At 39.8% G+C, this 25,581-nt stretch overlaps 1 protein-coding gene across 2 annotated transcripts in view; it reads left to right on the forward strand.

Moving 5' to 3' along the window:
• The window catches only part of TMEM131L (transmembrane 131 like), a 155,605-nt gene that overhangs the window by 61,922 nt on the left and 68,102 nt on the right, over window positions 1-25,581 (forward strand). For both annotated transcript variants that reach the window (XM_077477067.1, XM_077477066.1), the window contains exons 11-20: window positions 1,104-1,209; window positions 4,086-4,191; window positions 13,583-13,736; window positions 16,671-16,838; window positions 17,940-18,009; window positions 20,081-20,201; window positions 20,853-20,973; window positions 22,761-22,870; window positions 23,020-23,092; window positions 25,041-25,165. In XM_077477067.1, the coding sequence (XP_077333193.1) occupies window positions 1,104-1,209; window positions 4,086-4,191; window positions 13,583-13,736; window positions 16,671-16,838; window positions 17,940-18,009; window positions 20,081-20,201; window positions 20,853-20,973; window positions 22,761-22,870; window positions 23,020-23,092; window positions 25,041-25,165 (1,154 nt within the window). The remainder of the gene's footprint in view (window positions 1-1,103; window positions 1,210-4,085; window positions 4,192-13,582; window positions 13,737-16,670; window positions 16,839-17,939; window positions 18,010-20,080; window positions 20,202-20,852; window positions 20,974-22,760; window positions 22,871-23,019; window positions 23,093-25,040; window positions 25,166-25,581) is intronic.

Genomic DNA, 25,581 nt, shown 5'->3' on the forward strand with positions numbered 1-25,581 from the left:
CCGTGCAGAGCAACAGACGAAATTATATAGCAATCTAAAGAAAACCATTACGTGGGGTTCTTACATTGATGCAGAAACAACAAATAAGCCGAAGCCATGGTACATTAGCTAGATGGATTTCTAGGGATGTATGGAAATATACAGGAAAGAAAAAAGAAAGATCAAGGGCATATAAGAGAGGGCATAGAGATAGGGGACAAAGATCACTCCATCATGGTCCCAAGGCGACACATTTGCATTTTAATGCATGTTTACATGCTGTTTTTCTCTTCAGTTTGTCCTTTGAGGTCACGTCTCCTCCCTTAATTTGGGCTTTTATGCACACTTCGATGTGGTGCAGTTGCATGCATTTACATATGCTTGTGCATGTTTGCTGTGCAGAAAAGGCAGCTTGTTTTTTTTTTTTTTTTTTTTTTTTTTTTTTTTACTGTACTGCAATTGTGTGAGCTATGCCTATAGGACAACTTGGATTTGGACCATCTATGCAGTGGGAATGCAGTCAAAAAAAAATCCAATTGCATCTGGTGTGAATGGGCCCTCACAGTTCCAGCAAAATGGTGCACTGTCCCTTTGTAAGGGTTTTTCTGAAATTCAACTCTTGCAGGGCCACTACACATTATCAAAAATTTTGTTTTATATAGGATCAGCCGACAGCAAGCAAAGGAACTCCCATCTGACCATTCATCTTCAACCAATTGCAAAGATTTAGTCATGGGTAGAGCTGCAAACATTTAGTTAATTTGCCAAATTGTGTTTAGGGACTTACACTTCAACAAGAGTTCTACAACAGGTTTCCCACACAGGGGTTCTCGGCATCGCACAGGACTCTGGCTAAAATTTGGTTTATTTGGACTTTCAACCTTTCTCCGCACAAATAAGAATAGCTCAGCCATCTGGATAAAAAGTTGCTCAGTTTGGCCTGTGTAGGCTCTGGGTGCACTGTGTGTGTCTGTGTCTCGTGCGTGCGCTCTCTCTCTCTCTCCCTCTCCCCTCTCCCCTCTCTCCTCTCTCTCATGTTACCAATGAGTTGTAGACTTTTTGTTAATGTGTTGATAATGGTCAATGTACATGCATAAAATCCATACTGTGTTCTCTCTCTGCAGGATGTCCATCATTTTTTAGGTGATGCACTTTCTATCCATTTTGAGCCTGTGATGCTTTTAAGCTCTTCCATAAGTTTTACAAAAGCAGCGACCATTGTTTGCTCAGGTACTTGGCAAGTTTAAGGTTTTCACTTTCAAATTGTTCCAAATATGTTGTGTTTACACTCCTCCTAGGTCCAAGCACATCAAATTTGTATATTCAGCCTAACTGGCAAACCCCAAAATAGACCGTTAAATACATATGCTTTTATACAGTTTTACCCATCAAACCTTTGTAATTTTGATCAGCAATGTTTATACATCTCTGCCAGTCAGAATGGTCATTTTGCTATTTCTGATTCATAGTTGCCATTAATAGTTCAGCTTTGTAGCTTCCTAAAGCAGTTTCCTCTACTGTATTAAGTTGATGGTTTTTTTTTGAGCAATAATCAGACTGCATCGAGAGGGGTGACCTAAGAAAACTGAACTGCTGAACATGGGGGAAAAAAAGTGTCATCAATATGTATGTGTGTGTGTGTGTGTGTATATGTATGTATGTGTGTGTGTGTGTGTGTGTATATATGTGTATATGTATATATATATATATATATATATATATATATATATATATATATATATATATATATATATATATATATATATATATATATATAAATTTTAGTGCAACAGGTATGTAAACCACAACACTGATAGGCCAGATTTTCAAACATTAGACCTACAGTAAAGCCATTTTGGCTATGTATTTAGCTATTTGCCTGGTATTTCATTTTATTATCAAAATTTACCTAGGAAGTTTCCCTGCACCCCCTTCCCCAGGTTGCAACCCTTTATTAAAAATTTAAAAAAACGAAGAACCAGATGGCCAAGGAACCAAGCATGCTTGTGGCAATAACATTTAATCCATGGGTGCTCAACCTGTAGCCCCCCAGCTGCTGTGGAACTACTAATACCATCATAAGACATACAGTATATGATATGCGCTCAGGGTAGACCCCTATACAGTGCTGTGTAAGAACTAGTCCAAGTACTTATAAGGTTCTGTAAAAAAGGTGATGTAATATCCAACAAGATCCATGAGAAGTTCAATTAAACAGTAGTGCTGGACCCATGTAAAAGGGCTGGGCCATAGATGGAAGTCTGTAATGCTGGTATACTCGGGGCTAAGGCTTTTCTTAGGAGTAGAGTTGACTCTGTAGTGGATGCATGAAAAGAGAGAATAAAAAGCGCATCCAAGTGCAGCATTTAGTTGACCTGGCAAAGATGACAATAAAAACTCACAGGATGGAGATATGATTCCAGCTCCTTCCCTGTGACACCCCAGTCTTGGCTCCCCTGGAGTGGCGCGATGTACCCCTCATTGAGACTGTTCCATCTAAAAGGTGAGCTGGAATTGTATCTCCCTCCTGCAAGTGTTTGTTGTTATCTTTGCCATGTCAAATAAATGCTACACTTAGAACTTAGAGGCGCTTTTTGTTCTGTCTTTTCATACAAGTCACATCATGCCTCTGCCTTTGAGAGTCATGCTTGCAACTGTCAAAACCAAGAGATCAGGGGATATGTATAGTTCACCACAATTTAGATGCCTAATCACCCGTTAGGTGTTTGGTTAGTTTCCAAAAAGGGCATACACACAAGAAAAAGCTACATCCTCATTGGGGATAAAGCCCCCAAATGGGATAACCAAGCAATTAAAGAAAGGCCATCCAGCACTGTCAGTTATAACATGCGTGTTGGCCTATTAGTGTGCTGTTAACTGTTGGCCACACTGAAAATGTCTTGTAGACTACGCTACTGTCCTTTTGCAGTCAGCCAGTGGAGGTTATAGTGTAGAGCCCTGGGTCTTATGTGGGCTACACATATCGGCATAATTATCATTGGTTATTATTGATATGCGGGGATTACCACACTGATGTTTGTAATTCACATAGATATTGACATCTGGACGTTACTACAGTGAAATTGTTTTTAATATTGTACTGGGTGATGGGGCACGGTTTTTGGTATACTGTACAATTCACATGAGTCATTTTGTTTAATTTACTTGTTTTTTTTTATGATAGTTTTTGATACAATAAACACATGCTTTTAGCCATTTATGACAAGCCTATTTCCACCTTTCATTAACTGCTTGTTTACCCCATTTGGGGACTTTACTCCAATGAGGACATAACAGTTTTTCTTATGGGTATTGTAACTGTCAGCCTTGCAATGCTTCATGGAACTTCTAGTTCAGCAACAGCTGAAGGGGTACAGGTTGAGCAGCCATGATATTTTAATCAATACCCCTGGCTCTGAAATTAGCAGGAACTCAGTGGGCCATGCTGGCCTGGGGGGAAATTTGAGCATTTTTAGTGCTTTTTATAGCTTTTACTGATAACTTCAGCTGGCCATACATTATACAATTTCCTTTAGATTTGCCTTCAATGATGTAGTGCAAGGGCCTGCCTGATTGCATACAAAATAAGTTATATGGTTTTGATGGATCTCAAGGAAGATTGTATAATGTATGGTTAGCCTAAAGCCAGGTACACACTACATTTTTTTATTTATTTAATTTTTCAAAAAAAATAAAAAATTTGCGTGCAAGCTCGCGGGGTGCATGAATAAAAAACTGGTGGCTCCAGTCGGAAGCCACTAACTAACCATGCAAGCTTAGTCCAGTGATCTCCCCTGCTGAGCTGTTGTATCCTGACAGGGGGACGCCCCTCCACCAGAACACTCTGATCTGCACACTCGGCACATTTGACAGAAGTGGCCAAACAGAGAGCGGCATACACACGGGCAGAATGTCAGCCACTATTTCTTATCCTGGCAAGTGTTTTCCAACATTCTGCCTGTGTGTACGGGGGTTTAAATGTAAAATTTTTACTACTTGCCAGAGTATGCAATGGATTCATCGTCTGTATTTATGGGTAATTTATAAATACATGCGTGAAATAAGTTTATAAGCATTTTTATAGCAGCTGTCTGTTTTGTTTACAGGAGCCTCACAAGAATTGGAGTTCGTCTGCTCCAAGGAAAAAAAGCTGAGTGTTGTACAAGCTGCTCCCCCGCCATCCTTGTGTAGTTCTCACAACATAACAGAAGGGTATGTTTCTATTTACTCTACAGCGTGAGTCAGGAGTTTACCGCTTGGTCACAACACGAAGCTTCACTTCATAGCTTGGCTTCGGTACATGTCAGATTTCTGTTTAGTGATATGCTATTACTGCATTCTTGTGGCCTGCTAGTAAACCCTAAAGGGGACATGCATGCTTGTAATTAAATGGTAGAATTTATTGTAGGTATAGAAAAGTTCTACTTGTAGCATGTCTTTATATTATGGGATTTGGGTGTTTGTGTGTGGGGAAAGAATGAATTGGGTGCACAATCGTTGACATACTTGGGCTTGGAAGTAGCACATTTGTTTCTGTAGTGTTCTTCACCAGCGGTCTGAATTGTAGCATAAAATTGCTGCAAGCTTGGTGCTGTTTCCTGACTTGAGACCATGGTTTTCTAATTCATTTAATGCAGCTCCCCCAAATCCATTTCATATTAACCCTTTCATTCATTTCATTCAATGGTAATGATTATAGAAATGTGTATCGGTAACATGTACTTCACATTATACCTCCATATTTAACTGTTTAGTCAATGTTTACTTTGGACGTTGGGAACACAAGGAAGCGCGTTGCTTCATCTTAAAGTATAAACGGCTTTAAATGTTTTATTTGTCTTTAGATCAGTAGCAGAATGTTTACAGGTGGATGGTCAATACAGGGCAGTGGTTCTAAAGGCTTTAGTTTTTTTTCCTTTTAAAGTGGTTGTAAAGTCTGAAGCTTTTTTCTCTATATGCAAAACCACTGCACAGAGCAGGTAAGTATGACATTTGTTTTTTTTTTATGTTTTTTCCTTTCCTACAATGACTTTAATGCTTTCTCTGCATAAAAATGGCAATAGATGATGTGATTTTATTTCCTGCAACCCGTGGTTGCAGGGAAAAAAAAAATCGCTTTTTTCCCAAATCAACACAGTCAGTGTTGATGGGGAATTCCTCTTGCGGAGATATTGTGTTCCCTGCTGGGAGAGCACTCAGTGATTATTGCTAGCAGTTATAGCCGCATGAAATATCCGACATGCTGGTGGTATCCAAGTTTGATTTGATCAACTTGGGTACAATCAGCCTTGCCTATACTTGGTTTGAATCTCAGCTGGTCCCTGCTTAACCAAACTTAATTCAAACTCCTGTGTCCAGGAACCCGCCCCAGCCTCCAGTTCTACTTACCTGAGCCCAATCTTGATCCATCACTCTCTGATCTGACCCTCCTCACTGGGCAGATTGATAGCAGTGACAGTCAAATTTTCTGATGAGGGGATAGAGCGCGGTACTGAGCCACACTGTCTGTGGCTATAGATGCAGACACAGTGGTTTGAGATCAAGCCCACACAAGTGCTCCCATAAGAAGCAACTTCCTCTGGGGACATTCACTGAAGAGGTGGAGCCAGGAGTGCTGGCGGAGGACCCCAGAAGAGGAGCATTAGCAGGACTTCTATGTCCAAAACCATTGCAAAGAACAGGCAAGTATAACAAGTCTGAAGCCTTAAAGCTGGCCATACACTGATAGATTTTCATACAAACATTTGTACAAAAACTCGCCAGCACATTTAACCACTTAAGGACTGCCGCATGCCAATGTACGTCATCACAATGGCATGTACAGACACAAGCACATACATGTACGTGCTTGCCTTCCATCGGGTGGGGGGGTCCGATCGGACCCCCTCCCGCTGGATGCGGCGGTCCGTTTCGCTTCAGGAGCGATCCGGCATGGTTTCTGGCCATCCCCTCTCGATCGCTCCTGGCGAATGAGAAGCTTCCTCCCGCTGTGTATAGTAAACACAGGCAGGGAGGAAGTGATGTCATTCTCCTCGGGGTGGTCTTTTTGACCGGACTACGAGGAGAAGACTAAAAGTAAGTGTGCACCAACACTACACTGACATGTAGGCACACATAGGCACACAAACCCCACCCCGATTGCCCCCCCGACCCCCCCCCCCCCCCCCTCCCAGTCACAGTGTCACTGATTGCAGTGATCATTTATTTACTGACCACTGCATTCAGTGTCAGTTGTAAAATTAAAAAGTGTCAGGGTAGTTAGTGTTAGGTCCAGGGTAGCCCCCTACCCCCCCCCCCCCCCAATAAAGGTTTAACCCCCTGATTGCCCTTAGAATTAACCCTTTCACCCCCTTTTGCCAGTGTCACTAAGCGATCGTTTTTCTGATCGCTGCATTAGTGTCACTGGTGCCGCTAAGTAGCTAGTTATTTTTTTAGGTTCACCGCCAGGTTTTTATACACTAGGTACCCCGATATACTACCCAATAATGGTTTTAACCCCCTGATTGCCCCTAGTTAACCCTTTCACCAGCGATCACCGTATAAGTGTCACTGGTGACGCTGGTTAGCCAGTTAGTTATTTAGGTTCCCCGTCAGGTTTTTATATAGCGCCAGGGACCCCCATATACTACCTAATAAAAATTTGAACCCCCTGATTGCCCCTAGTTAACCCTTTCACCAGTGATCACCGTATAAGTGTTACGGGTGACTGGTTAGTTAGTTTGCTTTTTATAGCATCAGGGCACCCACCATTTATTACCCAATAAAGGTTTAACCCCCTGATCACCCGGCGGGTGATGTCAATTAGGTTTTAGGGTCAGGGTCTGAGTCGCCCCAGATAGCGCTAGGCTAGTGCCGGTACCGCTAACACCCACGCGCAAAGCATAAACCTCCCGTAGTGGTATAGAATCTGAACAGATCAATATCTGATCTGATCAGCTCTATACTAGCGTCCCCAGCAGTTTAGGGTTCCAAAAAAACGCATTGTTAGCAGGATCAGCCCAGATACCTGCTAGCACCTGCGTTTTGCCCCTCCGCCCAGCCCACCCAAGTGCAGTATCAATCGATCACTGTCACTTACTAAACACATAACTACAGCGATCGCAGAGTCAGGCCTGATCCCTGCGATCGCTAACAGTTTTTTTTTGGTAGCGTTTTATATTTAATTTCGGAAGGCAGTGCTTGGTTTTCGGGGTCCCGTACGTGGCTAGGCTCCCAAAAAGTCCCCCACATGTGGTATCCCCGTACTCGGGAGAAGCATCAGAATTTATTTTGGGGTGTCATTTCACATATGCCCATGGCATGCGTGAGCAATATATCATTTAGTGACAACTTTGTGCAAAAAAATAAAAAAAATTGTAATATTCCTGCAACTTGTGGCAAAATATAAAATATTTCATGGACTCAACATGCCTCTCGGTAAATAGCTTGGGGTGTCTACTTTCCAAAATGGGGTCATTTGGGGGGGTTTGTGCTATTTTGGCATTTTATGGCCTTCGAAACTGTGATAGGTAGTGAGGAGTGAAATCAACAATTTGCACCCTTAGAAATCCTGAAGGCAGTGATTGGTTTTCGGGGTGCCGTACGCGGCTAGACTCCCAAAAAGTCCCACATATGTGGTATCCCCGTACTCAGGAGAAGCAGCAGAATATATTTTGGGGTGCAATTCCACATATAACTATGGCATGTGTGAGCAATATATACCGTATTTGCCGGCGTATAAGACGACCCCCAACATTTCCAGTTAAAATGTAGTGTTTGGGATATACTCTCCGTATAAGACTACCCCTCTGGTACTGTACTGTAGATACTGCTGTACTGGTATACCGGTAGATATTTTACTAGTACTGTATGTGGTATAACAGCCACCTTACCAGCGATTTGCTGGTTGCTTTAAACAAATCATAGTCCGGTAAGCTCTCCCTGCCTGCCCAGCCCTCCCTGTCTCCAAGACTAATGTAAAACACGCCCCTTTCACTTGTCTGGCCCGCCCTTGTATCCTATTACCGTACATCTGCCTCTCAGAACTAGCACATGCGCGCCTGCTCCTCTTCGCTCCAGTCCTCAGGAGCGAAAGCTCGTCAGAGAAGAGGTATGGTAATAGGATAGGAGGGCGGGCCAGACGGGTGAAAGAGGCTTGTTTTGCCGCTGTATGTCTTTTTTTTTTTTTTTTTCGGCATCCCACACGCCTGCAGCTTGTAGCTTGCATACAGGGCGGATGTCACGGCGGCTGCGGTATTTTGGAGCTCCCTCCACGGCGATCGCAGACGTTTCCTATAAGACGACCCCGGACTTTTGAGAAGATTTTAATGGGTTAAAAAGTCGTCTTATACGCCGGAAAATACGGTAATTTAGTGACAACTTTTTGTAAACTTTTTTTTTTTTTTGTGTCATTATTCAATCACTTGGGACAAAAAAAAATATTCAATGGGCTCAACATGCCCCTCAGCAATTTCCTTGGGGTGTCTACTTCCCAAAATGGGGTCATTTGGGGGGGGGGGGGGGGTTGTACTGCCCTGCCATTTTAGCACCTCAAGAAATGAGATAGGCAGTCATAAATTAAAAGCTGTGTAAATTCCAGAAAATGTACTCTAGTTTGTAGACGCTATGACTTTTGCGCAAACCAATAAATATACGCTTATTGACATTTTTTTTACTAAAGACATGTGGCTGAATACATTTTGCCCTAAATGTATGACTAAAATTGAGTTTATTCGATTTTTCTTATAACAAAAAGTAGAAAATATATATTTTTTTCTCAACATTTTCGGTCTTTTTCCATTAATATCGCAAAAAATTTAAATCGCAGAGGCAATCAAATACCATCAAAAGAAATCTCTATTTGTGGGAAGAAAAGGACGCAAATTTCGTTTGGGTACAACATTGCATGACCGCGCAATTACCAGTTAAAGCAGTGCAGTGCGAAATTGTAAAAAGACCTCTGGTCCTTAGGCTGAAAATTGGTCCGGGGCTAAAGTGGTTAATAATGCTGGACAAATGTGGTTGCAAAGTACTTAAACCTTTTGTTTGCTTTTAACATAAAACTTTGGAACGACTGCAGTTTTCTAAACGAAAACCACATACACTCTCAAATTCTGGCTTGCTTCCTTACCACAAATGTTTTGCGTCTGCGACAGTCATGTACCTTTTGGAAACTGGTACATAAATTGGTTGCTAGAGGGCATGGTGGAGGGCAGCACTGAGGCCAGAATGTCCATACTGGGATCCTTTCAACAGCTCTGCTCTGTACACCTACTATATGCAGCCCAGTAATAACTACTTTTACAAGCTAATATCTGGGTTTGCAAAGATATGCACCAAGCATAGGTTTGTATGCTTTGTGGCTATAGAGCAGTGATGGCGAACCTTGGCACTCCAGATGTTTTGGAACTACATTTCCCATGATGCTCATGCACTCTGCAGTGTAGTGGAGCGTCATGGGAAATGTAGTTCCAAAACATCTGGGGTGCCAAGGTTCGCCATCACTGCTATAGAGGAATATATTTAAAGAAATACATTTGTGCCCAGAGTCAATTAACCTAATTGGTTACAAAATGTTCTTCCAGCTCTTCCTTTTTAGTACTAATTACTTTGCTAGATTTTTTTGCCCTGTCCCAACTTTTTTGAGATGCGTTGCTGTTATAAATTTCAAAATGATCTTTCTTTTTTCTTCAAATGGTTCATTTTCTCAGTTTAAACATTTTATATGTTTTCTATTTATTGTGATTTAAAATATGGGTTTCTGAAATTTGCAGATCACTGCATTCGGTTTTTATGTAGATTTATCCCAACATCCCAACTTTTTTTGGCATTGGGGTTATATTAAGGAATTCCCCTTGGGTGATCTCTCCTACAAAGTGGCCTTCTTGGTGATTGTCATGTCTGTCAGACATGTCTCAGAGCTAGCATCTCTCTCTTTTAAGGTGTCTTATGGAGAAAATCTTGCACCCCAAACCCTCCTTTCTCCCTAAGGTGGTGTCAGCCTTCCACTTTAATGAAGACATTGTGTTACCTTCCTTGTGTTCACCTCACATAGCCCAAGGAAATTGCTCTCCATTGTTTGGATGTACCTGAGGTTGTCCGTGTCTATCTGAAAAACACTAGCTGTATACAAAAAACAGACATAGTTACATAGTCAAGTTGAAAAAACACAAATCCATCTAGTTAAAAAAATAAATAAATACAATCCCATATACACAATACTTAAACCACAGTTGATCCAGAGGAAGGCGAAAAGCCCCAGCAAAACATGATCCAATTTGCTACATCAGTGTGTTACCCGTTTATTATATTTGAGATTTGATATCTCTCAGATATGATGTGGGTTAAATGAGAGAGCTTTGACCACAAGTGAAAGCTTTAACACAATAACCAAATATATTGGTGAGTAGTAGAAAGTGTAAACTAATACACAGCAATCTATTTGTACAGAAAAAGGGTAAAGATCATGGATTACATGAAGGAATACAGAGTATATTCCTTAAAAACAATAATCTACAAATAGTAAGGCAGAAAAGACATAAGACAAACATATTTAGTTACAGGTGCAATGCAGACCTTTCCCATAGTTACCATTCCCACTAAGGTTCCATGCTAGTGGCTTCTCTACTATAGTGTGTGTTCTCCCCTTTCCATCTAGTCTGTGTATTTCATTACAGGCTGATGCCTCATTGGTTGGCATGGTGTGGCTCCAATTGGTGGGCCTTCCTATTCCTGTTTAAGGATTGGCTACTACTGCAGTCCATATACTTTGCATAAGTGAGTCCCCTTTAATGCAAATCTTTGGCACAGACTTGTTGAGCGTGAGATTTAACCTTGTAAGTAGACATTTTCAGGGAAATTAAGTATTCATGATGGGCTGGCCTTGACCCTCATTGCATATCTAAAGAAGTGATCCTTTGATGTGAATATTTGTAGAACAAAGAGGTTTGGGTCCCATTGTTTAGATACACAAGGTTAAGCACTGACTCGTCTGTATAACAGAGGCTTCTGTGACGCTATCGAAAACACGCACATTGACGCAAAGCTAAATTAAATGTATTCATAATTACAATATTTTACAACTATTAATGGAGATTTCACATAAACTCATAAGGAAACTGTCAGAAACCATGAATCAGACTGAGACAGAAGTACAATTAAATCACACTTGTTTATTAATAAAAATAAAAAGGTAAATAGAAAAAGCGTAGTCGAGCATAGCCAAAGTCCAGTAACCAGAACGGGTAGTCAGCCAGGCCAGAAGTCAGGGATCCAAGTAGAGCAACAGCAAGCAGGATAAGGAGCCAGAAAGGATGTCAGCAAGCCAGTCTTTAAACAAACCGCAGGAGATGGTTTCTAGTGATGTGACCAAGGCGAAGGCATAGGTGAAGTGAGCTGGAAGGCTTTAAGTGGGCAGGTCAGACGAGCATCATCAGGAACAGCTGGTAACTGTGGAGAGAGAAGAGAGCTGTCAATTAGCCAACAGCTGAGCGGCCAGCCCAGAGAAGGAAGGGCTGAGCCAGCCCTGACAGAAACAAGGGGAAAAAATTTCTTCCTGATCCCCCGGGAGGAAAACGCATTTTCCCTGGATCAACTTTACCTATAAATGTCAGTACCCAGTTCTAGATTATGTACATTTAGGAAAGAATCCAGGCCTTTTTTTAAAGCAGTCTACTGAGCTTGCCAGAACCACCTCTGGAGGAAGTCTATTCCACATTTTCACAGCTCTTACTGTGAAGAAACCTTTCTGTATTTGGAGATGAAATCTCTTTTCCTCTAGATGTAAAGAGTGCCCCTTGTCCTCTGTGATGACCTTAAAGTGAATAACTCAACACCAAGTTCACTATATGAACCACTTATGTGTTTGTACATGTTGATCATATCCTCCCTTAATCTCCTCTTCTCGAGAGAATAAATTCAGTTCCTCTAATCTTTCCTCATAGCTGAGCTCCTCCATGCCTCTTATCTGCATATTCCAGATGAGGTCTTACTAATGATTGTATGTATGATGCATGCATATTCTTAGCCCCCAAGTGCATAACTTTACATTTATCAACATTATACCTCATTTGCCACTTAGTTGCCCAATTAGACAGAGCATTGAGGTTGGCTTGTAAATTGGAGACATCCTGTAAGAATGTTATTCCACTCCTTAGCTTGGTGTCATCTACAAAGACAGAAATTTTACTTTTAATCCCAGCCCCTATACCTATATCGTTTATAAAGATATTAAAAAGTAAGGATCCCAACACTGAACCTTGGGGTACACCACTGATAACCTTAGACCATTCAGTGTAAGAATCATTAACCACTACTCTCTCAATTTTTAATTTTTTTTTGTTTTCTATCCATTTACAAATTGATCTTTCCGAGCCTGTAGACTTTATCTTACACATTAACCGTGTGTGGGGAACTGTTTTATACGTTTTTGCAAAATCCAAGTATACCACGTCCACAGCCACCCCTCTGTCCAAGGTTTTACTTGCCTCCTCATAAAAAGACAACTTCTGTCTTTCATGAATACATGCTATCTGTTGCTTAAATTATTTAAATTATTTTTTTTCCAGCAAGAACTTGTCTATGTGGTCTTTTATTACAGTTTTAGATGTCCTTTTTGTTCTGCTAATAGTCTTGAAATGGACACATTGCCTCCAAGTCAACCAGGTGGCTCTTTTTGTTAGAGCCTATCCTCCTAAAGGATATAGTACCTCCAATATGTGCTGATTTCAAAATATTAGTCGGGTTTTCCTGGTCATTCTGTCATCGGGAGCCTGTTGCTCTGCTTTAAGCCTTGCCGAATAGCGGCCGGTTCAACAGAAACAGATTTCTGTATGGCAGCCTGAATGTCCGACATCTGTAGAACAGGCATGGCAGGAAAATATTTGCTGATTGATGCTAATAGCCAATGGGTCCCCCTGAAAAAAAACTGTGTGTATCAGGTTTAAGGCTCCCACTTCAGTTAACACTCACACCAAGTTCTACCAGGTCGATGTCCTGGTATCTGCATGAGCAACTTTTGGTCTCTGGGTTCTTCAACGCACTTTTGTTTTGTTGCCCACCCTTCTGATTCTTTGCTTGGGGATATCCTAGGGTCTTTAAATTTTACTGCCTGTGTTCTGTACTGTTTGGTTAAAATAGAAGGGATTTTGATTTGCCTGTAAATTCCAAATCTTGAAATAAATTATATTATTATGGTTACTGGACTTTGGCTATGCTCGACCACCATCCCCTAAAAAAAGGAGATCTCACTAAGTGGGTAGGGTTATAGGGGTACGCGTGTCCAATCACCTGAATGTAGGGCCTATAACCCATGGTTTGAGCATCCACCCTGACGCCCGTATTGGACTTTAAGATATGGAATTTACAGGCAAGTCAGAATTCTTTTTTTTTTCTTTTTTTTTTTTTTTAAGCTGTAAGTTCCAGAAATGTCTTCTTATTGAAAAAAATATTTAGAGCAGCTTAGAGATACCTTGCTAAAATAACGTACGCTGCTTGTGAAAAGTTTCTGTTGCATTTTGAAATGTCTTTTTACCCGAGTATTTATTTTTTCCCTTCATTTTCGTATTCTTTTCTATGCCTGGTATTGTGTGACATGTTGTCTCATCAGCTGTAATTCTTTCCTCAGGTACCTTAATTTTGATACTTCAAAAATATCATTTTACATGCAGCAACTTCATGACCCTGTTGGATTATGGTCCATGTGGCTAGAAAGTCGTCTGAACTTTCATATCCGTCTCAGTGATGTGTTTGTGCCAGAGCAAGTCAGGGGAATTTTCAAGGTATTGTGGTTTTATTTTTATTTATTTTTTTCTAAATCAAAATCCCAGTCTTACTCCAGGTGACCAATTTCTTTAGTATTATAATTCAGTACTTGGCATAATTAGCCTCAAGAGTGTTTGTTTATTCCTGAGAGCCAAACTACTAGGAATCTGCCAGGATAGAAATATGGCGACTGCTGTTAATGAGGCAGAGGGTCAGAGGTCACTAAAAGTCTGATAGCTTCTGTATTTTTCACTGCCTTTCTTCATGTTTATTACCATGTGTTACTTTCACACTAAATACAAAATGTCCACATACCACAATTTAGTTTCTCACACTTTATAGTACTTTTTCAATTTGTTAGTTGTTTTGAATGAAAGAATGTTATAAGGGTTATCACTCCTCATAATATATTTGGCATCATGGAGGTGGTTTGCTTAGCTTCAGTGACTTGTTTAACCACTTGACCACTGGGCACTTAAACACCCTTAATAGCCAGACCAATGTTCAGCTTTCGGTGCTCTCACATTTTGAATGACAATTACTCAGTCATGCAACACTGTACCCATATGAAATTTTTGTCCTTTTTTTTCACACAAATAGAGCTTTCTTTTGGTGGTATTTAATCTCCGCTGGGTTTATAATTTTTTGTGCTATAAAAGAAAAAAGACAGAAAATTCTGTAAAAAAATAAAATAAATAAATAAAAAAAAAGAATTTTTTTGCTTCCGTTATAAAATTTAGCAGATTAATCATTTTTCCTCATAAATTTTGGCCAAAATGTATACTACTACATATCTTTGGTAAAAATAAGTACAAATTGGTGGATATTATTTGGTCTTTGTGAAAGTTATAGAGTCCACAAGCTATGGTGCCAATATCTGAAAATTGATCACACCTGAAGTACTGAAGGCCTATCTCATTTCTTGAGACCCTAACATGCCATAAAAGTACAAATACCCCCCAATGACCCCTTTTTGGAAAGAAGACATTCCAAGGTATTTAGTAAGAGGCATGATGAGTTTTTTGAAGTTGTCATTTTTTCCTACAATTCTTTGTAAAATCAATATTTTTTTGACTTTTTTTTTTTCACAAAATTGTCATATTATCAGGTTATTTCTCACACACAGCATATGCATACAACAAATTACACCCCAAAACACATTCTGCTATTACTCCCAAGTATGGCGATACCACATATGTGAGACTTTTACACAGCGTGGCCACATACAGAGGCCCAGGACAATTCTGACATTTCTCTCCTACATGTAAAAATCATCATTTATTTGCTAGAAAATTACATAGAACTCCAAAACATTATATATGTTTTTTTAGCAAAGACCCTAGAGAATACAATGGTGGTCGTTGCAACTTTTTATCATGTACGGTATTTGCGCAGAAATTTTTCAAACGCGTTTTTTTTTTTTTTTTGGAAAAAAAACTGTTTTGTGCTTAAAAACAAAACGGTAAAGTTAGCCCAATGTTTTTGCATAATGTGAAAGATGAAGTTACGCCGAGTAAATAGATACCTAACATGTCACCCTTCAAAATTGCACATGCTCGTGGAATGGCGCCAAACGTCGCTACTTAAAAATCCCCATAGGCGACGCATGAAATTTTTTTTTACTGGTTAAATTTTTTGAGTTACAGAGGAGGTCTAGGGCCAAAATTATTGCTCTCGCTCTAACGTTCGCATTGATACCTCGCATGTCTGGTTTGAACACCGTTATATTGTTCATTTTACTTTATTTATTTTAGTTTGATATTTTTTTCCCCCAAAAATAAAATTTTTTGATCACTTTTATTCCTATTACAAGGAATGTAAACATCCCTTGTAATAGGAATATGGCATGAAAGGTCCTCTTTACAGTGAGATATGGGGTCAATAAGACCCCGCATCTCACCTCTAGGCTGGAAAGCCTGAAATAAAAAATAAAATAAAAAAATGGCAGGGTATTGTCGGGGTATTGGCAGGGAATTGAGGGGTTAATTTTCGGTGAGCAGCACTTTGGGCACTGCAGATCCAGCCCACAGTGCTGCTGACACCGATCTCTTCCCCCTCCGCTGTACCGATCGGTACAGAGAGGGGAGGGAGGAACCAGCGTCATAACATGACGCCAGTTTGTTTACAAGTGATCACTCCATCATTTGACGGAGTGATCACTTGGTAAACGGCCACGATGAGCAGCTGTTTACCGTGATCCGTAATGCTCTCGAGTGCGCGCCCAGAGTTAAACAACCGTCCTGTAGCCGTCATTAGGCTATGGGCCGGTTGTTAAGTGGTTAATTAGGAGAGCAAGAAAAGCAGTTATTTCAGATGATGCTAAAACAAAACATTATGGGTTTGGAAAAAAAAAATCACTCATCTCACTTGTCTTATTGAATTGAGTTATTTTTCGGAAAGGTGGGAGGATGGTGCCATGAACTCTGTATCAGCCAATCAGAGGAAGCATTGCATCAAATCAGAACATACAAACCGTCCTCTGAATGGCTGAGGAGCGCTCAGTCTGACTTTGTTTTGTTCCAAGAGCGGAGCAGGATGTTCTAATCCCTCTGCTGAAACACAGTGCGGTATACTGTATGTAGCTGAGGCTGCATACAATTTTACAGAGCACTCAGCTACTGCCATGGTTGGTGAAGTAAATAGTTTGGGCCAGCTTAGTCTAAATGAACAATTTTTAAAGTTAAAGTAATTGTAAACCCTCACCCTGTAAAACGATCCATTCAGTTTGTGCGTGTATGTGTGTGTATGTATATATGAGCCATGGTGGGTAGGGCAAAATACATCAGGGTGTATGGTTTGAAGGAGACATGTAGGCTGAGGCCGCTCTTTATTGTTTACTTGTGCTTGTTGAGAGTAGCGGTAAAATATTGAATTTTGAGTTTTATTTTATTTTTTTCCCCATATAATTAGGCTGAAACTTTACCTACTATTGCTTTCTTTTCTAATTACAGATACTTAATTTCACTCACTTGTTTACTATACCTCCTGGCTGCTGGAACATATTTATATGGAAGATCCAAGCCAAAGACTTTCCATTGAATTTGTTGACCAACATCAAGATAGTTACCTCATTAGGTGTTACATTTGAGATTCCTGTGCTGATCCACTATGCTGGCCCTGTGAGTATTTTTCCTGTCATGAACTTCAGAACTGTGCTTTTTTTTTTATAAAGGTGTAGGGCTAGTAGCAGCGTTGGGGTAAAGTATACATAAGCTTGTATTCAGGCAAAGTGTGTTGTAGTTCTCACCTTGCTACTTTGCTTCCAAACTTGTTCTTAAATATAATGGCGCACATACCGAATGTAAATAAAAATGAATTTCCCTTGGTATAGAAAATAAAATAATTTCTACTTTTAAATACTTTACTATCTGACCAAAAGCTGGGCCTTCGGGATCCTTGCACACAAACGGCTGAGTCCATTCAACGTAAATGCCAGCATCTTTACTCTGCCAAGGCAGTTCAGGTGCAGCATACAACTTTTCATGGACATGAATGGCTGTCCACCGTAGTATGCTACAAAAGTGTACTTTCATGCGCTTATACACTATACTCATGTTTATGATGGTATTACTTTTTTTCATGGGTTCATGTTAGTTATGTAATGGATATTTGAGCCTCTATCCTTCTGGATGCCACTGCACAGAATGGTGCAGAGATCAATATTTTATATAACTAGTGAGTGATTCCCCGTGTACTGGGGGGCTGGGCCACACATTCACTTTGCACTGTCCATTTATTCATTTGAGGGGTTTGTGCTTTGTTCTGTGGCTGAGTACAAACTCCCCATAAGATTTTTTTTTAAAAAAGGGAGTGCAGAGCTTATACACAGGACTGGTCTGGAAGATTTTGATAAGCAATTGTGATAATGTGTAGAATAAATTATATTCTTCTAACTTCTGCACATTAGGATAAAAAAATTGATAAATCGTTTTCAGCATTTGCGATAATTATCTATGCAGTATTATGTAAAAAGAAAAAAAAGAAAAGTGGACTGAAGTCTGAATCCTTTTTCGTGCACCCTTGCTGTGCTGTATCCACCAGGGTGCTGTTAACAACAGCAATAATGGCTGTATTTAAAGATTTAAACAGTGGCTCATTTTAAAATGGTATTCTTTGATAGACCAATCCTATATATCATTTTCGCTGGTGGTCTCTTCTGTATGTTTCTAGCATTTTGCTTAAATAATTCTGTTTTCAATTTTTCTCCAATTCAATTTCAGTCTGAAAACCAACATCTTAAAACCTTTGCACAGTGTGGAGTTCATCCCATTATCAGGCACTTATCTTCTGGTAAACAACTTAATTTTATACTTTCTTAAAATACACATCTCTAAATAATTGCATCAGAATACTAGCTTTACCTAGTTACAAGCAACTGTAATGTAGGGCTGAAACAATCGTCAACTAATCGATTATGAAATTAATCGATTGCTATTTTCATAATCGATCGGCCAGCCGATTAGTTGGCCTGCATACAGAATGCATTATTTGTTTACTTATCAGGAAATATAGTACAGCACACATACAGCTCAGTACACTGTCCATACATGTCAGTAAGTGCCTGAGAACATGTGAATGTGTGAGGAGCAGTGCCTCATGGGACATGTAGTCCTGGGCAGGAAGTGAGTGGTTCTAAAGGCAGAAGTTTTCTTTACCTTGCTATAGGGCCACTAAAACAGATCAAAAGCAAACTGCATAGGTTTGTACCAAGCCTTAGACTGGTCACGTGGATACATTTTCAGATGAGAATATTTATATGAAAAATGTTTGTACGTTTAAAAGAATTTGAAAGAATGTTGTATGAAATTTTCAATTGCTTTTAACATTCTGTTTTAAAATGAATGTCATTTCTGAACGAAAATCACATGCACTGTCTGAAAATTCCTTTGACCGAGAAGTTTTCTGTTATTTCTAAATTTTCCTGTCACTGTGGTTGAAAACGACCGTCGATTTGACCCCACTAATTATTCTAAAATCGAACAAACGTTCTTAAAATGACATTGTTTTTGAAGGAAGACATTGTTTTTTTTATGGCCAGCATATAATATTTTACAATTCTGTTTGAAAATCTACAAAACAGTCTAACTCTTATTTAAATAAAAAAAAAAAAAAAATCTGAGTCTGATGATATTTACCAGATTCAACCTCTAATAGTATATACGATATATCTCTTCTGGCTGTTATTCTCAGAGTGGATTAGAGATTTTGCTCTCTAATTATATAGTTCGTTATTTATATTTACCACTGCATATAGATATTTAAGAATAAATATATTTTTTTTAAACTTTACATATTAACTAAATTATAGACCACACTTTTAAGGTTATAAACCGATTGACACAAACAGTAATCGGCCAACGAATCGATTATGAAAATAATCGTTAGTTGCAGCCCTACTGTAATGCACATTGTTGGTTTACTGTATCTAGTACAAACATTTAATTTTCAATTGTTTATAACATAACAAAATGTAAACCCTTCTTGCTGAGTTTATGCATATTTGCAGCCTCATGAAAGTGGATGTTTATTCATGGGGCTTCATATACACTTAAATGTATTCAGGCTAGGCGCGTGCCCCCAGCAAAGAGACTGGGCTGGCCACATCAGTGCCTATATTGGGTTTTGGATTAGTGATTGGGAGGCATGAGAACTGGCTACGATTATGTGATCACAGTGATCACATGAATGGGAAGCCTGTAAACCTATTATCCTTCTACTCAGAATATGAGGAAAGCAAGATATGAAATCCGTTCACATTAGCTAGATCAAGCACTGACCATCATTGTCACTGTCACTGTCACCCAGAGGATCCATAGAGAACAGCACCACCTTTTTTGACTTTTTCGAAATGTCACCAATAGCTAGCTGGAGGGCTATACCATACATTTGGTCAACGCACCTGCTAGTTTTTTCTTTTGTGTGTATTATTAATTTGAATGATCTTGAAGTTGGTAAAGATCCCCACACATTTACTTCCTGGAATTCCATGACAGATGTATACACTATGCCCTATAGTAGGCACTGCTGTGTCACAGAATCCACAGAGCCTGCCTTCTGAACTACATAAATTACAGCTTGCAGGGAGCAAGGTACCATTAGGTATTTAGTCTTTAGAAATCAAAGGTTAACAGCAGACCAGAAGCTACAAACAAAGCAGGGAAATCAGGAAGTTGTGGAAAGAGATGGTCAGCAGACAGATGGTGGTCACATGAAAGCTTACATTGAACTCTCAAAAATACCTATAATTTTGCTTTTACAATGCTGATGTTATAAATGAAAGTTTATGCGTTGACCATATCATTTCTTTAAGTTGCTATCCTGCCCAGACAATAATTTGTTTTTTTGTTTTTTTTTTTTATAGAAGAAAGTGCGCGTTGGCATCATAGCCTCTCCCTTGGGATGTCTGCCTGGAGTATAGACTATGAGTTGGGGTCTGAACTCTATGCAAAATTTCAGAAGATGCATGATGCTGATACATGCAGGTAGGAGTCACATATGTGCTGCTGTTTTAGTTTATTTCACTTTAGAAATTAAGTTTGATCCACTGACTACTGTGCATTGAATTGTATGTTTATCAGTAAGTAAAGAAGATTTAAAGTAACACTGAGCTCTGATTGAAAGAAAAAAAGTTCCAGTAGGTATGAATGCAAAAAATAACCTTCTATTGCGCCCAGCCTCCTTCAAATCCCTTTCTTTTACTTCTATGATCCAACTTGGTGTTAAAGGGTTTGTTCTCCATGGTCCCACTGCATGTAGGATTATTGCCACCCTCTCTTGCTCACTCCTGAGTTGGACTAGGGCCTATGGACTATGTAATATTTTGTGTGCTTATAGCAGTGCACACAATCTCAACTAATCTGCACTGCTTGTTGCAGACAAACAGAAATAACGGGGGAAATGAGAGGTTTGGGAGCTCTCAAAGAGGATGTTGCAAGGAGGCAGAAAAACACAGTAAGAAAAGATTTCATGAAAAAAACAAAAAGGGTGACATAGTGTATAAGTGTATAACTTATATTTGAAGAATAAGGATAATTCAATTGTTTTAGTGTTCCTTTTAAACATCCCTAGAAGCTGTTCAGCAGTTAAAACTCAAGGTGATGTGTGTGTATTTTTTTTTTTGTTGGTGTGTGCAGGAGGAAGAATGTAGAGAATGGCAGCAGTACCCAACAGAAGAAAGATATTTTTCTACCCCAGTTGATTGCTGAGCCTGATCTTGTTGTGAATTTCACTGCAACTGCACTAAGTAACAACTCGGTAATTAAACTGCACTTTGTCATAACTTTACTATTGCTACTATCGTTTGGAGTCTATATACGCCAACATGACTTTCGTAAAAAATCATGTTCAGATTTTTATATGTAAAATAGTATATTTGATTTATATTTTGGGGTTAATGCCTACAGTGCCTTGAAAAGGTATTCATACCCCTTGAAATTTTCCCTTTTTATCCTGTTACAACTAAAAACGTAAATGTATTTTATTGGTATTTTATGTGATAGACCAACAGAAAATGGCATATAATTGTCAAGTGGAAGGAAAACGATAAATGGTTTTCAACATTTTTTTTTAAATATGTGAAAAGTATGATGTGCATTTGTATTCAGTCCCCTTTACTCTGATATTCATAGCTAAAATCTAGCGGAACCAATTGCCTTCATAAGTTACCTAATTAGTTAAGAGTCCACTTGTGTGTAATTTAATCTCGGTATAAATACAGCTGTTCTGTGAAGCCCTCAGAGGTTTGTTGGAGAACCTTGGTGATCAAACAGCATCATGGAGGCCAAGGAACATGCCAAACAGGTTGGGGATAAAGTTGTGGAAAAGTTTACAGCAGGATTAGGCTGTAAAAAAATATCCCAAGCTTTGAACATCTGACGGAGCACTGTTCAGTCCATCATCTAAAAATGGAAAGAGTATGGCACAACTGCAAACCTACCAAGACATGGCCATCCACCTAAACTGACAGGCTGGGCAAGGAGGGCATTAAGCAGATGAGCAGCCAAGCGGCCCATGGTAACTCTGGAGGAGCTTCAGAGATCCTCAGCCCGGGTGGGAGAATTTGTCCACAGGACAAATATTAGTCGTGGACTCCACAAATCTGGCATTTTTGGAAGAGTGGCAAGAAGAAACTCATTGTTGAAAGAAAGCCATAAGAAGTCCCAGTTGCAGTTTGCGAGAAGCCATGTGGGGGACACAGCAAGCATGTGGAAGAAGGTGCTCTGGTCAGATGAGACAGAAATGTAACTTTTTGGTCTAAAGCAAAACGCTGTGTGTGGCAAAAAACTAACATTGCACATCAACCTGAACACACCATTCCCACCATGAAACATGGTGGTGGTGGTAGCATCATGTTGTGGGATGCTTTTCTTCAGCAGGGACAGGGAAGCTGGTCAGAGTTGATGGGAAGATGGATAGAGCCAAATACAGGGCAATCTTAGAAGAAAACCTGCAAAAGACTTGAGACTGGGGCAGAGGTTCACCTTCCAGCAGGACAATGACCCAAAACATGCAGCCAGAGCTACAATAATATGGTTTATATTAAAGCATATTCATGTGTTAGAATGGCCCACTCAAAGTCCACATCTAAATCCAATTGGGATTCTGTGGCAAGACTTGAAAATTGCTGATCAGACACTCTCCATCCAATCTGACAGAGCTTGAGCTATTTTGCAAAGAAGAATAGGCAAAAATATCACTCTAGATATGCAAAGCTGGTGGAAACATCCCCAAAAAGACTTGCAGCTGTAATTGCAGTGAAAGGTGGTTCTACAAAGTATTCAGGGGGGTGAATACAATTGCACGCTACACTTTTCACATATTTATTTGTAAAAAAAAAAAAATTTAAACCATTTAGCGTTTTCCTTCCACTTCACAATTATGTGCCACTTTGTGTTGATCTATCACCTAAAATCACAATAAAATACATTGACGTTTTTGGTTGTAACATTACAAATGTGGAAAATGTCAAGGGGTATGAATACTTTTTCAAGGTACTATATCTTTGCAAGTTAGTTTCATGCTTTTTGGTGTTTTTGTTTTAGGTGAAATATGTTATGCTGAAGAACCCATCTCCCTTTCCAGTAACCGTGCAACTACTACCTCTCTCACATTACCCCAACCCTCAAGCTGCTCTCAGCCTTCTTGGCAAATGGTATGTACATTAGCCTAATTATTGCATGTAATTGGCCCTTGTGTTTTTATTTTGATTTTCATCACAGCACCCCAACATATTAGTTTTGTTTGTCCAGTTTTTTTTTGTTTGTTTTTTTATTAAATTTTAAAATTCTGTTTGCTTTTTAGGTATGGTGCAATTGAGCAGGACGTTGACTTCACAACAGGCGAATTCAGGCTTCAAAAACAATGTGACATGCAGGTAATGTATGTAGGTTTTTACATAAAACCGTAGGTTTGTTAAATATCAACATAACACAGCATCAGTTTTACTTTGAAATGGAAGGCTATATCTATGCATATTGAATCGCATTTAATTGATATATATATAATTGAGGAGGGCGGCGTCAAGCTTTTGTTTTTGTTGTGTGGTAAGGTTTTGTTCTTGGGTTGATGATATGAAAGTAAAGAGAAGTATATAGAGGAGCAGCAGAAGAAAAGTAGTAGGAAGGAAGGATTCACGCTGTGGTGTTTGTGATAGTATGCAAGGCAAGGTTGAGTGTTTATGAAGGTTTGGACTTTGATCTTTTAAAAGAGAAGTACAGCCAAAGCTCATTTGGCTGTATTTTTCCTGTAGAACACAGGAGTGCAGCTTGTTCTGCACTCCTGTAACCCGTTTTCAGCAGACAGGGGGCTGAAGTCACAGAGCCGGTCCAAGCTTGAGAGAGATTGCAACCATATCGTCGGGATCCGCCCACATGCCTGGATCGGCTCAGCCTCTCAGTGAGCCTCTGAAAACTTGTGCCTGCCACTCCCGCCCCCTCCACAGCCTAACACTCCAGTGAGCACTGGAGGGGCAGAGAAGACAATCACCAGGTCTCTGTTCAGGGCGCTCTGAGAACTGAGCAATCAGACAGGGGACAGATGCAACGTTGGGGCAATGATGCATCCACCTTGGTAAGTATGATTCTACAATTAAACAAAAAAATCCCAAACTTCTCTTTTAAATTGTGGAAAGGTTTGCTTTAAAGATGGAAATAAAAGTGAGGGACTTGGATGTGCTATGAATATGATGATAGATGATGCTGACTTCTTCTTTGGTGACACTCACTCGTGAGAGAGGTAAACGGTACCAATTACACTTAGAAATTTTTCTAGAAAGAGTTTTGGAATGTGAAGGCTGGAGAGACAGGCAAGAATACATTAGAAGTGAATAATAGGTCTGTATGCAGTCTGGGTACATGTGGTTTTGAAGGACAAAGGAAGAAATTATTTGGAAAGCGCGGTATTATGAATACAGGAAAAACTGAAGACCAAACTTTTGAAGACCTTAATGGGGGTGTGACAACGCTGCAGAGGAGAGCAAGAGTGCTCTGTTAAGTATGAAAGAAGCCATGACAGGGCAGTGTTCGGAAAACCAATTGAATGCTGTAGTTTGTAGTAGCAGAGGATGTTCAGCAATTTCAAATGCAAGAGAAAAGAGTAAATAGAAAGGTTCAGAAAAGTCACATAAAAAATAATAAACATATTTTACTTGCTTACTCTATGCAATGCTTTTGCAGAAAGTTGCCCCAATCCTCCTCTTCTGGGGTCCCTCCATCGGCACTTTTGGTCATCCTCTTCTCTGTGTGCCGCCATAGTAAGCCGCTTTGTGCGGTGACACGCATATATGAGTCCGAGAAGAGAGATGTATGACACGCATATATGAGGAAGAGGAGGGAGAGAGCAGCGCTGCTACTCTCAGGCACAGTGCTGGATGGAGTTTGGGCTAAGGGAAGTATTTTTTTGGGGGGGGGCTACTACTGTTTTTGGCAGTAGCATTAATATGCAGAACAGATATAAAGCCCCGTACACACGGGCTGAATGCCGGTGACGTTGGCCAGTTCAATAAAAAAAACGGCTGACATATGACCCATGTGTATAGCAACCAGTCTGACAAACTGTCCATTTGGCTGGCTTCTGCCAGATGAGCATGCTGGAGAAACAGAGTATTCTGGGGGGGGTATGGGGCAGGGGGGTCAGAACGCAGCAGCTCAGTGGGAGAGATCGTTAGTACAGTTTCATCCCTCTGGGTTGAAAAACAAAAAAAAATCTTGGTGTGTTGTACTTGGAGGCATCTAGGTCACAAAAGTTGGTGATGGAAATAAAAGTTTGAGAAACGTTTACATATCAAAACTTTAAAAAGACAATGCCTTCTTCCTATCCTACAGGAAAAATCTCAGAAATGCAATGGTGAAGTACTTGAATTACATTTATCACCTTGGGGGTGTCAGAAAGTTGGAATAGTCTTTGCACCTCTGGATTACCGAAAAGTTACCTCGCTTATAATTGTCCGGTATGTATTTTTTATGACTGCTAAAAATGTCACCAACATGTTTGCACATGAACCCAGATATTCCATCTTGCATGTAATTTGTTATATTTTATTTTAGGTAAATTCTGGCTATGCGGGGGTCTCTCTCAGCAATAACTACTGATAACGGTGGTTTTTCATTACTTTGTGGGCCCCCAGCATCAGCGGTAACACCAGCAGAGTCCCTAGCATATTCTGGTCACCCCACCTGCATCAACAGTCACATTATTGTGCAGGAAGTAACTGACAGATCATGCAGACAGCTGTTTTCCAAAACAGAAAAACGAGTAACGAACTCTTGAAGTAGAGATTTACGGACCAATTTGACTTTCAGAAGAAAAGCTTGTTCTTTTGTATATGACAAAGCTTAATGCTTATATTTTGGTAATATACCCGCA

This window comes from Lithobates pipiens, unplaced genomic scaffold (assembly GCF_037356315.1).
Source record: "Lithobates pipiens isolate NorthernLeopardFrog02 unplaced genomic scaffold, aLitPip1_a1.2 Scaffold_13, whole genome shotgun sequence".
NCBI lineage: Eukaryota > Metazoa > Chordata > Amphibia > Anura > Ranidae > Lithobates > Lithobates pipiens.